This window comes from Hevea brasiliensis, chromosome 16 (assembly GCF_030052815.1).
Source record: "Hevea brasiliensis isolate MT/VB/25A 57/8 chromosome 16, ASM3005281v1, whole genome shotgun sequence".
Taxonomy (NCBI): domain Eukaryota; kingdom Viridiplantae; phylum Streptophyta; class Magnoliopsida; order Malpighiales; family Euphorbiaceae; genus Hevea; species Hevea brasiliensis.
This window is the reverse complement of record NC_079508.1, coordinates 57,712,728-57,727,189: the sequence shown is the minus strand read 5'-3', so window position 1 is coordinate 57,727,189 and position 14,462 is coordinate 57,712,728. Positions and strand designations below refer to the sequence as shown.

Below are 14,462 nucleotides of genomic sequence, written 5' to 3'. Positions count from 1 at the left end.
CCTTATTTTTTTATTTAATAATTTTTTTAAAAAGAAAATTTTAATGTAATAAATATTTTTGTAGGTTCATTTTACTGAGTACTCGCGAAAAATTTTTTTTAGGAAAATAATATAATAATTTTCTTATAATATTAATCTATTATAACATATCAAATTAAAATTTAAAGCATAGATAATTAAAATATCAAAATAATATTTATCAAATAAAAAATAAATCAAATACATATGGGCATCTCTAAACTTACTAGGTTTTAACTTATTCTATTAAAAAAAATATATTATTGGGGTTAACTCATCACATTCTCCAAGACTGCTTCCCCTGGTTCTGGCGGATGACCCCAGTCCCCCAAAACCATCGTGCCACGCTGTCATGGCTGGCCAATGGAAGCCATCTCCGGCTGACACACAAGCCGGTCGGGTCCCAGGATACGGGCTCATCACTCACATCATTGACGATGGTATCGAACGCAGGAAATGATCGAACCCGAAAGAAGAGTTGTATAAAAGATAGGAATCATGCTATAGGAATCATGGTGTTGCAATTTTAGCACGTCCCTATAATTAATCATGTTTGACAGGCAGGTGTGGTGTAATCCAGGCTCAATGAGTTTATATATATATTATTAATTGAAAAATTATAATAAATTAAATAGTATTTGATTGGTTTTTTTTTTCACTTTTAAAAGTATAAAGAATAAAGAAGTTTTCGGTTCAAATCTCTTTATTAATTTATTCTAAGATTATAAAAATAAAAAAATTTAAAAAACTATACAAGTCCAATAAACGATAGGAAATATACAATATAATGTGCAAGTAAATTTTGTCTATAACAGCTCATCGTAATATGCATATAAATTAATTAAAACTAGCTTGGTAATAAATAGAAGTTACATGTTAAATGAATTGAAGGATGGGCGGAAGCACGGGATTAAGTAATTAGGTAATTTTAATTTTAATTAATTTTGTTGTCGTGCATTTTATACAATCATTTTTCATTTCTATATTAATAATTAATATGCTCAATATTATATTACAATATTAGGTTACAACTTTTGTAAGACTAATTGTAGAAAGTTTAGGATAAAGAATATTTTATTTAATTTAAATTTAGGTTTAGATATTTCTAATCTAATGGATGGAGACCAAATTTTATTACCAATCTAGTAAGCAAAATTTTAAAGTATAAATCATTTAATTCGTTCACAAAAATTTATTTCTAACTCTTGAATGGCAAAATTCTCTAAACCTAAATTTAATAATTTATCTAAATTTATTATTGAGGTAATAACTTTTAATTCCCTTAATGATTGATAATAATAATAATAATAATAATAATAATAATAAAACTCTTCAGGCTTTGTTTGAGAAAAAAGATAGAAGGAGAAGAAACTTTCTCCAAATATCCTGACTTTTGTATGTGGGTTAGAAAAAAAAAATAATAATGTGTAAATTAAGAAAAAAAGTTTTACTCCCACACATCAATTTTGTCGTATGCATAAATAAAAGTTCACATACAATTTTTTTTTAATTTAATTAAGGTTTGTAGACCGAATAATTAGTATAAATTATACAGGGAGGGTTTTTTTTTTTCTTTTTTTTATCAACTCCTAATATTAGACAGGATAAATCTTACAATTATTTAATGAAAACACTTGAATTTAAAATTTTTTTAGGGTTAGAATAGGAATGCATGGTCCCCTTTAATTTTATTTCGGATTTAATTTTGGTTAAATTTAAAGTTGAATTTTTTTTTTAATTTTTATTTTTGGAAAAGAAAAAATGATTTTATTCTGTAATTAGAACGGATTAATTTTAGTTTTATTCAACATTTATTTTCATCTATTCAACGGCGTAGGTTCTAGATTGAGACATTCATACAGGTAATGGCTAATTGGCATATCCCAGCAGAATATCCCACTGCTCCTGGTCGTCATATGCTCAGTTTCACGAACAACAGAAAAACTCATCGCCGGTAAGTAGAAACAGTAAAAATGAGGTTCTGGGCATCAGTTTTTGGGCCTTTGGTCTCCACACTAGGGGCGTTGGCTGAGCAACGTGGAAGCCAAGCAGGAGGAGCTCTATGTCCGAATTGGCTGTGTTGTAGCAAATTCGGCTGCTGTGGTAACGCTGTTGAATATTGCTCCAGTGGATGCCAGAGCCAATAGGACCTCCGGTGGGTCTCCTTCCACACCGTCGACTCCGACCCCTAGTGGAGGTGGCGACATTAGTTCACTCATCAGCCGGGACCTGTTTAATCAAATGTTGAAGCATCGTAACGATGGTAATTGTCCTGGAAAGGGCTTTTACCCCTACGATGCCTTCATCGCTGCGGCAAAGTCATTTGGTGGATTTGACACAACTGGCGATAGTGACACTCGTAAAAGAGGGATTGCTGCTTTTTTGGCCCAAACTTCACATGAAACTACAGGTTTAATTAAGCCAACTCTCAAATTTCTTTCAAATCGTCCATATATGTGCTAATTATTTAAAAACAACCATCACAACACAGTGTATCAGGATTTGGAAGTACTTTTCTTAACATACTGTTGTGAGGATTTGAATCCTGTCGTGATCATAAACTTCTGGTAATTCTAGTTATATGATATGAATGAATTGAAATTGACTGCATTTGTTATATTTGAAGGAGGTTGGAGTGGTGTGCCAGATGGTCCCTATGCTTGGGGTTTTTGCTTTATACAGGAACAAGGCAATCCAGGAGATTATTGGGTTCAAAGTCAAGAATGGCCATGTGCCCCTAGTAAGAAGTATTATGGCCGAGGTCCCATCCAAATTTCTTAGTAAGTTCCATGCACTTACGCACCTCTCTTCCTTGTTTATTTTATTTTGAATTTTTGATAGGTATGGGTGCCATTGTATGAATTCTATCCAATGCTTTTTGATATTTATAGCAAACTTCCATCATTTGATGTATGTCAACATTTGTTAATTAATATGATAAAACATATAAGAGAGCCAGACGCAAATTCCATATACAGTCATAAAATATCAAAATTTACCGGCTTGTAGGGTATGGCTCTGGATATGTTTGAAAACTTAGTCATCCAGGAAACTAGACTATAATTTTATGATATTTTCTATATGAATTAAACTATAAATTTCAACAATAGCTGCTGCTGCTGCTTCAAATGCTTTTGGGTTATTAATAAGATTTTCAACAAATATGAAACAGAATTAGATCATGAATTATATTTATTGACCTTGACTTGTGCTTGCAGCAACTACAACTATGGCCCAGCAGGAAAGGCTATAAACTCTGACTTGATAAACAACCCCGATGCTGTAGCAACCGACCCGACCATATCCTTCAAGACTGCTCTCTGGTTCTGGATGACACCACAGTCACCAAAACCATCGTGCCACGCTGTCATCACTGGCCAATGGAAGCCATCGACGGCTGACACACGAGCTGGTTGGGTCCCAGGATAAGGGGTCATCAGCAACATGATCAATGGTGGTATCGAATGCGGGAAAGGGTCGAACCCGAAAGTGGAGGATCGAATCGGTTTCTATAAAAGATACTGTGACTTGCTGAAAGTGGGTTATGGCAATAACCTGGACTGCCATAACCAAAGGCCTTTTGCTTAATTAGTTAGGCATCACCAATTAATTAACAGCGTTATAGTTCTGTACAAGGTGATGCAATTTAAGCACAGCTCTATAATAAATCATGTTTGACATGTAATTATTGATAGTGAATATATAATTATTGAATAATAATAATATAAATTTAATTTAATTTAATTTAATTTATTCTCTTAATTAAAATATAATTAAAATATTTATTATTATAATTTTAATTAAAATATAATTTTTAAAATTTTGAATTATAAAATATATACAGTCAATTAAGGAATTATTAATTTAGTAGCGGGTCTTCTTTAATTGTGAGAAAAAAAAAAAGATATGTACATTAGAATTTCAAATTGTATTTTCCATTAAAATATTATTGAAAATGTTAGAGTTTATTTCATTATTTAAATTACGGAAATAAAAAGGGCAAAGGGTTGACAAAAAAGATCCGTTAATGACAATTTTTTATACAAGCTAAGCAATCCAAATTTTAGAAGTTGGATGTTAACTCCACCAACAACTAACTCCTACTATTCCTACAACCAAAGATTCAATACTCTGCCAATTCGCTATCGTCTACTAATTTCTTCAACTAAATTACAAAGGAAATTATTGAATACACATTTACATTCCTTCACATTTGTATGGGACTCTTTTTTACTAGAGCCCATACCTAACATAGATCAATAATCCAATCCAAACTCAACTAATTGAGCTTCCTCAATCTAGCTAGCTTTTACTACCACTTTTTTTCTTCTACTTCCTGATCACCAATGCCTTGCAAATACATAAAGTTACCGAAGTTCATTTGTTGGTCATAGAAAGAAAGAGCATCTTCTTCTTCTTCTGCCATGGTGAATGAAGATGTGAGATGGGATGCCCTAGCAAGCTCTTCTGTAGCTGCCCTTTCCTCTAAAACCTTCAGTGATGTTGCCTTCCTGTATATCTTGCAAAGAACTATGTCCTCCTGCATCAAATAGATTCGCATCCCATTAATTTATCAGCAATTCCAACATCCCATTTGTAAAAAGGAAAGCAGTTGAATCAACCGTTAGCATACCTTCGGTATGGAGCAGGTGCTGGGCAATCTGTACTCGTTCATGACCCAATCAGTTTTGGATCCTCTCGGTGCTCTCCCGGTGTAGAAAACCAGAGTCTTTCTAAGGCCCAGTAACCTTTTAGGATCCGTCAAACAACGGATGGGGCGGTCCGATCCAGTTGCCTTCCAATAACCATTTGCAGTAGTTCTATTGGGTCTTCCACCATGCCCATGCTTCCTCTCTCTAGGCACGAAGAAATACCACTCTCTCTCCCCTATCTTTGCCAGCCCTATATAATTAATTATCATCCCAATTAAGCAACTAAACCTCGTGCAACTTAAACTAAATTAAAATTATATCATCTTCAAAGATGATTCAGTATCTTAGCAAACTCCTCAATTATATATGAAATTTAGAGATAGAACTAGTAATTAAAAGTAAAAAAATATATAAAAAAATAATAATTACCTGGTAAATCCCAAGGCTCATGATGATAAATGTCGAGGAAAGCAATGATATCAGAATATTGAAGCTGTTTTCCTAATACCATCTTTTTGAGGTAGAAATCTAAGAGTTCTTCTTCAGTGGGATGAAACCTAAAGCCAGGAAGCTGATCAAACTCCATTGATTGAAGAAACAAAGGTAAGCTCAAGTGTGAAATTAAGTTTGTCTCTAGCTACACAAGGGAATCAATGGAGGCCCCCTCTATATATATGAATGTGTATATGGAAATTGAACAGAAGAAAGAATGATAGACGAATTAAAAAATAACAACAATAGAAGAAAAGTTAATTGGGAATTGAATAGAAAGGGAACGCAGTGGGTCTCACACGGTTAGTCATATAGGTGGACCATAGACGGGAAGAGACCATTTTCCCAAAGCATGACCTGACTTTTTGCAGCACAAAAGAACAAGACTCTTACGTACCTCCACCCCAGTTGCAGTTGCTGTGCCTGTGCATGTGCTTTCCTTCTACTTTCTGGGTTCTTTTTCTTCTACTATGGAAATTTTAATATGTACAATTTTTTACAAGGAACTCTGCCATTCGATCTCTATCTTGTATTCTTTACCAACACTTGTTTTGTCCCCTGTGCATCATCGCTGCCAGCAGTCTTTTGGCAGGTCATATCTTGATCATGAAGATGAATCAGATGAATTATCCCCATAACATCTAATTAATTTGATTTTCAAATGTTTGCTCTCTATATATCTATTCGATTAATTTAAATTTATCATTAATGAATTTAATTAGAAAACAAAATTTGTTATAACAGAAAAAAGAAGTGCTCTTTCCATCATCACTTTCATGAAATGTGTACCTCACATTATCATTTTCAGTCTCTTCTGTAAAGCAAGGAAATCATAATTGAAGTAGCCAAGCTAGCAAACAAAACAACAGAGAATAAAGTAGTATACATAAATGAATGCCAGTGAGGTCGTCGGGGTTGACTTGAAGTCTTCACATACTAATTAATATATTGTTTTTCAATACATCGAAAAAACTAAATTAATTTATTAATTATTTATTCTTGTGGAAACGGCTTTTTCTATTCTATTCAAATTATAACTAGCTTTTATTACATTAGACTTATTCAAATCTAATATAAAAGGATGGAATTTTTATTTTTTTAAATCAAACCCAATTTAATTAATAAAATATTTATAACATATGATGTGACGTATTTATTATATCAGACCTCTAAGAATCTACATTTATCTGGACTTAAAAATATATATCATAGCCTATGCTCCATAACATTAATATTAATCAAATATATATAAAGATCTCATTTTATTTAAATTAATGGATTGATTATTTCAATATTATTTAAAATAATTCATTTGATTGTGTTAAAGAAAAGTTTTTTGGAAACAGAAAAAGCGAAAAGAAGAAAACTTCCCTTTTGGTTTTGTCTCTTTTATTAGATAAAAACAGGCTGCAAAGCCAAGATCCACTGCACCATTGAAAATGGAAATGGGAGACCTCTCAATTTTATCGGGAGCTCAATCATCAGTTCACCTTGAAGTTGGATAATTGGATCATGCACTAAAATCTCAGATGTTGATTCATTGCACATGAAAAGTGAAACTGGGTTGTTTGTGGCTGCAAAATTTGCAGATTTCATAATAGCTGTGGGCACGATAAGAAAATAAATAGCTACATCCTGAAGATAATGATTACTTTGGGGATGTTCTGATACCAGACAAGATGGAAAAATATGACATGATTTGTACGCTCTTTTCTGGGTGTCAATCGTCACCGACAATGTCTTATTGGGTTGCGCTTGTTGATTATTGGAGACCTTCGTGGAAGCAATGGGTTGACGTCAACCTAAAACAATTTCACTGATGAGAGCAAAGCAATGGTTGATGAAATAAAGTATCTTTGCCAGAGATAAGACATGAATTTGGCGTAAGAAGAGGGCCCATGGATGCTCAAGAAATTGAAGTTCTATTGGGAGCAATGGGTTACTCTTAAAAAATTTCGAGTTTCCACTTATTTAATTTCTTCATTAAAAATAAAAAAAAAATTGCAATTTAAGCCACTCTCATGAAAAATTTCATGTCTTGCTTGTTGCCATTTCTTGAACCTAAAAGGGTGTTTTTAAAATGGTTTAAATTTGACCAATTGCAATCCTTTTCTAATATTAGAAAGGAAAATTAATATATATATATATATATATATATATGGTTTGATAATTACCTCTAAATAATAAGGGCTTAATTTCATTCACCTCTTAATTTAAGGTTATTTCATACCATTATTACTAAATTTTAATTTGTGTTATAAAATTACTTAATTTTTAATTTAATATTACCTAAAATCCCTCTAATCAGATTTAATTATGTACTCCGATCAAAAATTAATGTTTAGTAGATTAAACAAAATAAAAATTACCTCTCTTAACTATGTGGAGAAAATAGCCTATCTAATTGTGATTAAAACATTATTAATAATTTTTTTAATTATTTTTTTTATTTTTAGATAAATAAAATTTTGAATTATTTTTTATTCTATTTAATTTATCTAGATATATACATATTTAAGTGATATTAAATTAAAATTTGAATATTTTTATGATATAAATTAAAATAAGAACAAATTAAAATTAGAACACGATGACAAAACTACCCTTAAAATTGAGAGCTGGTGAAATCAAACCAGATGATATTGTTATTAAAAAAAAATTAAATTAAAAAGATGATATCGTTATTAAAAAAAATTAAATTAAAAAGATCATATTGTTAACACGTATTCACAGGTATAAAGGCCCGTTGGACAATTTTATGGGGCTAGGCAGGGACATGATTTTTCCTATTGGGCCTTATTTGGGTCGAACCGAACTAAGCTCAAAATTTAACTAGTCTGGTCTGAAATGGTCCAACCAAAAGGGTAACATGATGATAGAATGTCTAGACATAGCAATACTATGTCGGCATGTGTTCACATTGTCTAGGGAACTTTTCTGCAAACAATCCATCTTGATTGCAAATTGAGACATTAAATAAATCATGGAAAATTAGCAAATCATGACATGACACCGATGATTCCAATAAACCCAACATGTAGTTCCAGTATCAATGGAAGACACATTGGATTAATTATTAATGACATATTTTAAGTGCATTATGGTGGAGTAATGTTGAAATGCTGCACTTATTTTTAAGTTTATTTAATTGAAGTTTATCCTAATTAGGAGATTAGAATGATAATGATTATTAATTAGATTACCGTCATCAGCTCCTTTTGATGAGTGGGTTTTACAGAAACTTCATATATAATCAATGATGAAACACCCACTTAATTAGTGCAAACTTGGTAAGCTTACGTATATTTTGCATACATTGTTGGCCATCAATAAAGATGGTGGCACTACGTACTATCCTAGGAAAAAAATATTATATTTTATATTCTCTTTGTTTTATAATATTAAATTAATAATATATATTTATATTATGTGTATATAAGTGATACGTTTTTATGAGATGATCAAACTTTAAAAAATAATTTTTTTAATAAAAAAAATCAACTTAACCTTTTTTTTATTAGAAAAATATTTTTATTAACTTATTTTTTAATATTTAATTAAATTTTAAAAAAAATTCCCAAAATAAACATTATCTAAATATTTAATTTCTATATTATGCGAGTCTATATATTTTGTTTGTGTTAGTTTGGAGCTTTAAATTTCTTTTGTAACTTAAAATAATAATAATAATAATAAAAAACCCTATGCGCTCGAAAGAAACAACAACTACTAATAGGATTGATTTTGTCCTCTATTAGCTCGAGGATTTTATCTCGTTGGCGATGCTTCATTTCGGCCACCACCTTAGGATACGTGTGCCTTGCTGTTACAACTGTCATTAAGAAAAACATATTTTTAAATATATTAATTAAAAAATATTAAAAAATAAAAAAATTTAAATTTAAAATTTTTTTATCATAAAAATATTTTAATAATAAAATAAATTTTCAAATTATTTTTTTAATAATATTTAAAATAATTTTTTTCTTTAAAAACAAATTTAAACCTCCAAATTCAATATCAAGCAAACACTTGATGTTGCGAGGTGTCATTTAGAGGGTGAAAACAAGTTCTTTTGAAGGGATGACAAGTTCTTGCGTGCAGTCTTGGATTTGGCTTCGGCTGCCGTGCTTGCAAGTCTGGTGGGGATGGTTTTTGGCTTATCTTGTAGTATTGTTTTGGTAGGTTGGCAATGGTGTTTCCTTCATTGGAAAGGTAGCTGTTAGCTGTCACTTATTTTACATTTATTTAGGGCATTTGTTTGAAAATTTTTATGTGTATATCTGTTCTTACTTTTTATTGTATGATTTTGATATAATTTTGATAGTTTAGCTTGATTAACCTATTTGTTAGCCGTAATTTTTTATATATATCTTTAATTTCTGGGGCAATAAACATCAGAATTCTTATTCCAAAATTTCTTAGTTCTTTTACATGGTATCAGAGCCATGGCTGATGAAAAGAAAAATGAGAGTTCTGGATCAAGAAAGAAAACTTATAGTTATTACACACTGAATTCGAATGACAATCCAAGTAACTTGATTACCCAAGTTCAGTTAAAGGGCGAGAATTACAAAGAATGGGCGCGAGCTATGCGGACTGCATTGCGGGCCAAAAAGAAATATGGTTTTATTGATGGATCTGTTAAGCAACCAGCAAATGACTCAAACTCGAAGATTGGTGGACGGTTAACTCTATGCTGGTTTCTTGGGTATTTAACACCGTTGAACTGACGCTTCGCTCGACCATCTCTCACATGGAGAACGTAAAGGATCTGTGGGAGGATATTAAACAGAGATTTTCGACTGGGAATGGTCCACGAATGCAGCAATTGAGATCGGATCTGGCGAACTGTAGGCAGGAAGGTCAACCGATCGTGTCTTATTTTGGAAGACTCAAAACGTTATGGGATGAAATAAACAACTATGATCAAATACCAGTGGATATCTGTGCAGGCTACAGATGCAATCTTACCATTGAATTGGAAAGAAAGCGTGAAGAAGAGAGAGTTCATCAGTTTTTGACGGGCTTGGATGAAGAAGGATATGGAACAGTGCACTCTAATATTTTGAGCACTGAACCCTTGCCCAATTTGAATCGTGCCTATGCTATGGTTGTTCAGTAAGAGCGGGTGCGAACTATGACACGAACCAAGGAAGAAAGAGGCAATCCTATGAGTTTTGCAATTCGAGCAGGAAGTCGAAATTCAGGGGGGGATAAAGACAAATCCTCAATTTGTTTTAATTGCAACCAAGAGGGACATGATGCTGAAAGTTATTTCCAGCTGATAGGTTATCCAGAATGGTGGGGTAATAGACCACGTGGAACTTCTGCTGGACGAGGAGGTGGTCAAAAGCGTGGCAATGGAGCAGGATGTAGCAAGGGAGGAGTTGCTCGTGCCAACACCACACAAGCAACTGGAGTTGATGGTGGGCGTGGAATTGTGACAGATTCATATCGAAAGGGTCTTAGTGGATTAAATGAAGAGTAGTGGGCTGCTTTGCTGGGCATGTTGAATTCTTGTTAGAATGGTGGCAATGAGAGGATGACAGGTACGCAGAGGATATTTCCTTAGATTATTAACACAGGAGCTTCCCATCATATGACAGGAACGTTGGCATTTTTTAGTAAATTGCATGACATTGTGCCATGCTCAGTCGGGTTACCTAATGGAGAAAAGACCTTCGCGGTGAAAGAAGGAACTGTATTGCTTGGAGTAGACTTGAAATTGCAACGAGTCCTTTATGTGCTAAATTTAAATTGCAATATGATCTCTCTATCACAACTACTTAATGATTCAAATTTGGTTATTCAACTCACTAACAAAATTTGTGCTATACAGGACCTAAATTCGAGGAACCTGATTGGAGCGGGTGAGCAACACGAGGGGTTGTTCTTTCTCAAAGGAGTGACATCGGTACATGCTTGCAAGGTAACTGATGTGGGGTCTTTTGAGCTTTGGCATAAGAGAATGGGTCATCCTTCTTATAAGGTGATAGAGTTAATTCCAGAAGCTGGTAGCATAGTTAGGAAAACTAATAAAACTTGTAAAGTTTGTTTTAGAGCAAAGCAAACAAGAGAGATTTTTTCTAGTGACAATAAAGCTGATGGTTGTTTTAAATTGATACATTGTGATTTGTGGGGACCTTATAGAGTCCCAACTTCTTGTGTAGCAATTTACTTCTTAACAATTGTTGATGATTACTCTCGTGCTATTTGGATATATTTGCTGAATGGAAAACAAGAAGTAGCTTGTGTTCTTAAGAAATTTATTGTGATGGTTAAACGCCAATTTGAAAAAAATGTGAAAATTGTCAGAAGTGATAACAGAAGTGAATTTATGTGCTTGAAAAAATATTTTGATGAACAAGGGATGTTGCATCAGACTTCCTGTGTAGAAACACCTCAACAAAATGGCCGAGTGGAAAGAAAACATCGCCATATTCTTAATGTGGCAAGAGCCTTGCGTTTCCAAGCACATTTACCTATAGAATTTTGGGGAGAATGTGTACTTGCAGTCGGGTATTTGATTAATAGGACTCCATCTATGTTATTAAATAGTAAAACCCCATATGAGATGCTCTTTGGGAAAGTACCTTCTTACAAACACGTTCGGGTTTCGGTTGTTTGTGCTATGATAATCTGAATCGGGATAAAGATAAATTTGGTAGTAGAAGTCGTAGGTGTGTTTTTGTTGGGTATCCATTTGAAAAGAAGGGATGGAGATTGCATGATTTGGAAACTAAAGAATACTTTGTATCAAGAGATGTGGTATTCGCTGAAACAGAATTTCCATATGCAAATGAGAAAACAATGGGTGATGAACTCATTAAAAATGGAGTTGAGGAGTTGGGTGATAAAGTTGATGGTTTAGAGAACAACTTGGGAAAGAAACACGATGAAAGTGTGGGTAGAGAAAGTGAGGTGAATCCTGAAACGGAAGAATTGATCCATAAAAACAGTGAGGGAGTGGATAGAGGTTAAGTTGTTGAAGAGCAACTAGGTAGGGAACAAAGGGCCAAGCAACCTAGTGTTCGTGAATCCTGAAACGGAAGAATTGATCCATAAAAACAGTGAGGGAGTGGATAGAGGTTAAGTTGTTGAAGAGCAACTAGGTAGGGAACAAAGGGCCAAGCAACCTAGTGTTCGTTTGAAGGATTATGTGACAAACGCCATCAAAACAAGCCTCTTGGCATGCTCACCTTCCCAATCTGATTCCTCAGGTACGCCTTACTCTATAGCACATTATGTGGATTATGATAAATTCTCTGCATAACACCGATGTTTTTTGGCAGCCATTACTACAGGACATAAACTAAGCTCTTATGCAGAAGCAGTTAAGGATGAACAGTGGAGAGCGGCTATGAGAAAAGAAATACAGGCTTTGGAGGATAATGGTATATGGACAGTTGAAAATATGCCATTTGGGAAGAAAACAATAGGAAGCAAGTGGGTATACAAAATTAAATACAATTCTAATGGAAGTGTTGAACGATACAAGGCGCGATTAATGATATTGGGAAATAATCAAGTTGAAGGCATAGATTATCAGGAGACTTTTGCTCCTACAGTAAAAATGGCTACTGTACGCACCTTTCTTGCCATTGCGGCTACAAAGAATTGGGAACTCCATCAGATGGATGTCCAAAATGCTTTCTTACACGGTGATTTGGAGGAAGAGGTTTACATGAAGATGCCGCCTGGATTTGCTTCTCAATCACCAGGGAAGGTTTGTAAATTCCGGAAATCTCTATACGATTTGCGACAAGCACCTAGATGTTGGTTTGCGAAATTGGCTGCATCTCTGAAAGCTTATGGATTTCAGCAATCATATTCAGATTACTCTTTGTTCACTTTTCGAGCTGGGACTGTTCAATTGAATGTGCTTATTTATGTGGATGACCTTATTATCTCCACCAATGATATTTCCGCTATACAAAAATTCAAGAACTATTTGAGTCGTTGCTTTCATATGAAAGACTTGGGGAAGCTGAAATTTTTCTTAGGGATTGAAGTAGCCAGAAACTCGAATGGTATTTTCTTGTGTCAATGTAAGTATGCATTGGATGTAATTTCAGAAGTTGGATTACTGGGTTGCAAGCCGGCTAAAACTCCTCTTGAACAAAATCACAAGCTAGCCCTTACCGAAAGTGATGATATGGATGACCCTGCTCAGTATAGGCGACTGGTGGGACGGCTTATTTATCTAACAATAACTCGGCCTGAGTTGTCTTATTGTGTGCATATTCTTGCTCAGTTCATGCAACAACCGAAGAAAGCTCATTGGAAGGCAGCTGTTAGAGTTGTGCATTATTTGAAAGGAAATCCAGGTCAGGGTATACTACTGCATGCCAATTGTGATCTCAAATTGTCTGCTTACTGTGATTCTGATTGGGCTAGCTGTCCTTTGATGAGACGGTCTTTGACCGGTTATTTTATTCTTTTGGGTGAATCCCCTATCTCATGGAATACTAAAAAGCAACAGACAGTGTCTCGCTCATCTGCTAAAGCTGAATATCGGTCTATGAGTACTACAACTTGTGAACTTAAATGGTTGAAAGGATTATTGAATTCTCTTGGTGTGACGCATACTGAACCTATGAATTTGTATTGTGATAGTTAGGCAGCTCTGCATATAGCTGCTAATCCTATCTATCATGAACGTACTAAGCATATTGAAGTGGACTGTCATTTTATCCGTGATGAGATATTGAATTGTAACATTCGAACAGATTATGTACGTAGTTAAATGCAACCTGCGGATATCTTCACAAAAGCATTGAAAAATGATCAGTTTGACTTTCTTCTTTGCAAGTTGGATATTCGAGAACTCCATGCTCCAACTTGAGGGGGGGTATTGGAAAGGCAGCTGTTAGCTGCCACTTATGTTGCATTTATTTAGGGCATTTGTTTAGAAATTTTTGTGTGCATATTTGTTCTTACCTTTTATTGTATGATTCTGATACAATTTTGGTAGTTTAGCTTGATTAGGAACCTATTTATTAGCTATAAATTTTTATATATCTTTGATTTTTGGGGCAATAAACATCAGAATTCTTATTCCAAAATTTCTTAGTTCTTTTACATCCTTCGAGCTTGTTGCCTTTGAACTTGTTGCTGCCCTATTTTTTTCCCTCTGATTTGCTGAATCTCTAAAGGTTTTTATGCGTGTTGTTGTTGCTTGGTTTTTAATACTACCATGAGCTTCAAGGATTCAATTTAATTGTCACATAAGTTTGAAAATCAAAGAAGAATGAGATTAGTGGCCTTTTGATCAGCCACTTCAATGCTCAAATCACA

The 14,462-nt window shown here is 33.8% G+C and overlaps 2 protein-coding genes and 1 pseudogene across 2 annotated transcripts; 2 read left to right on the top strand and 1 right to left on the bottom strand.

Moving 5' to 3' along the window:
• The first annotated feature begins 1,892 nt into the window (after positions 1-1,892).
• Positions 1,893-3,709, top strand: LOC110672575 (endochitinase-like; annotated as a pseudogene).
• Positions 3,710-4,025: 316 nt separating this feature from the next.
• Positions 4,026-5,409, bottom strand: LOC110672545 (NAC domain-containing protein 6). Its single transcript, XM_021835346.2, has 3 exons — positions 5,100-5,409; positions 4,652-4,920; positions 4,026-4,558 (listed from the first exon to the last, which is right to left on the bottom strand). The coding sequence occupies exons 1-3, from the start codon at positions 5,254-5,256 to the stop codon at positions 4,331-4,333; spliced, it is 654 nt and encodes a 217-aa protein (XP_021691038.1). The 5' UTR covers positions 5,257-5,409; the 3' UTR covers positions 4,026-4,330.
• Positions 5,410-13,320: 7,911 nt separating this feature from the next.
• On the top strand, positions 13,321-13,785 carry LOC131174676 (uncharacterized mitochondrial protein AtMg00810-like). The gene has a single exon (XM_058138434.1). The coding sequence runs from the start codon at positions 13,321-13,323 to the stop codon at positions 13,783-13,785; it is 465 nt and encodes a 154-aa protein (XP_057994417.1).
• The last annotated feature ends 677 nt before the right edge of the window (positions 13,786-14,462 follow it).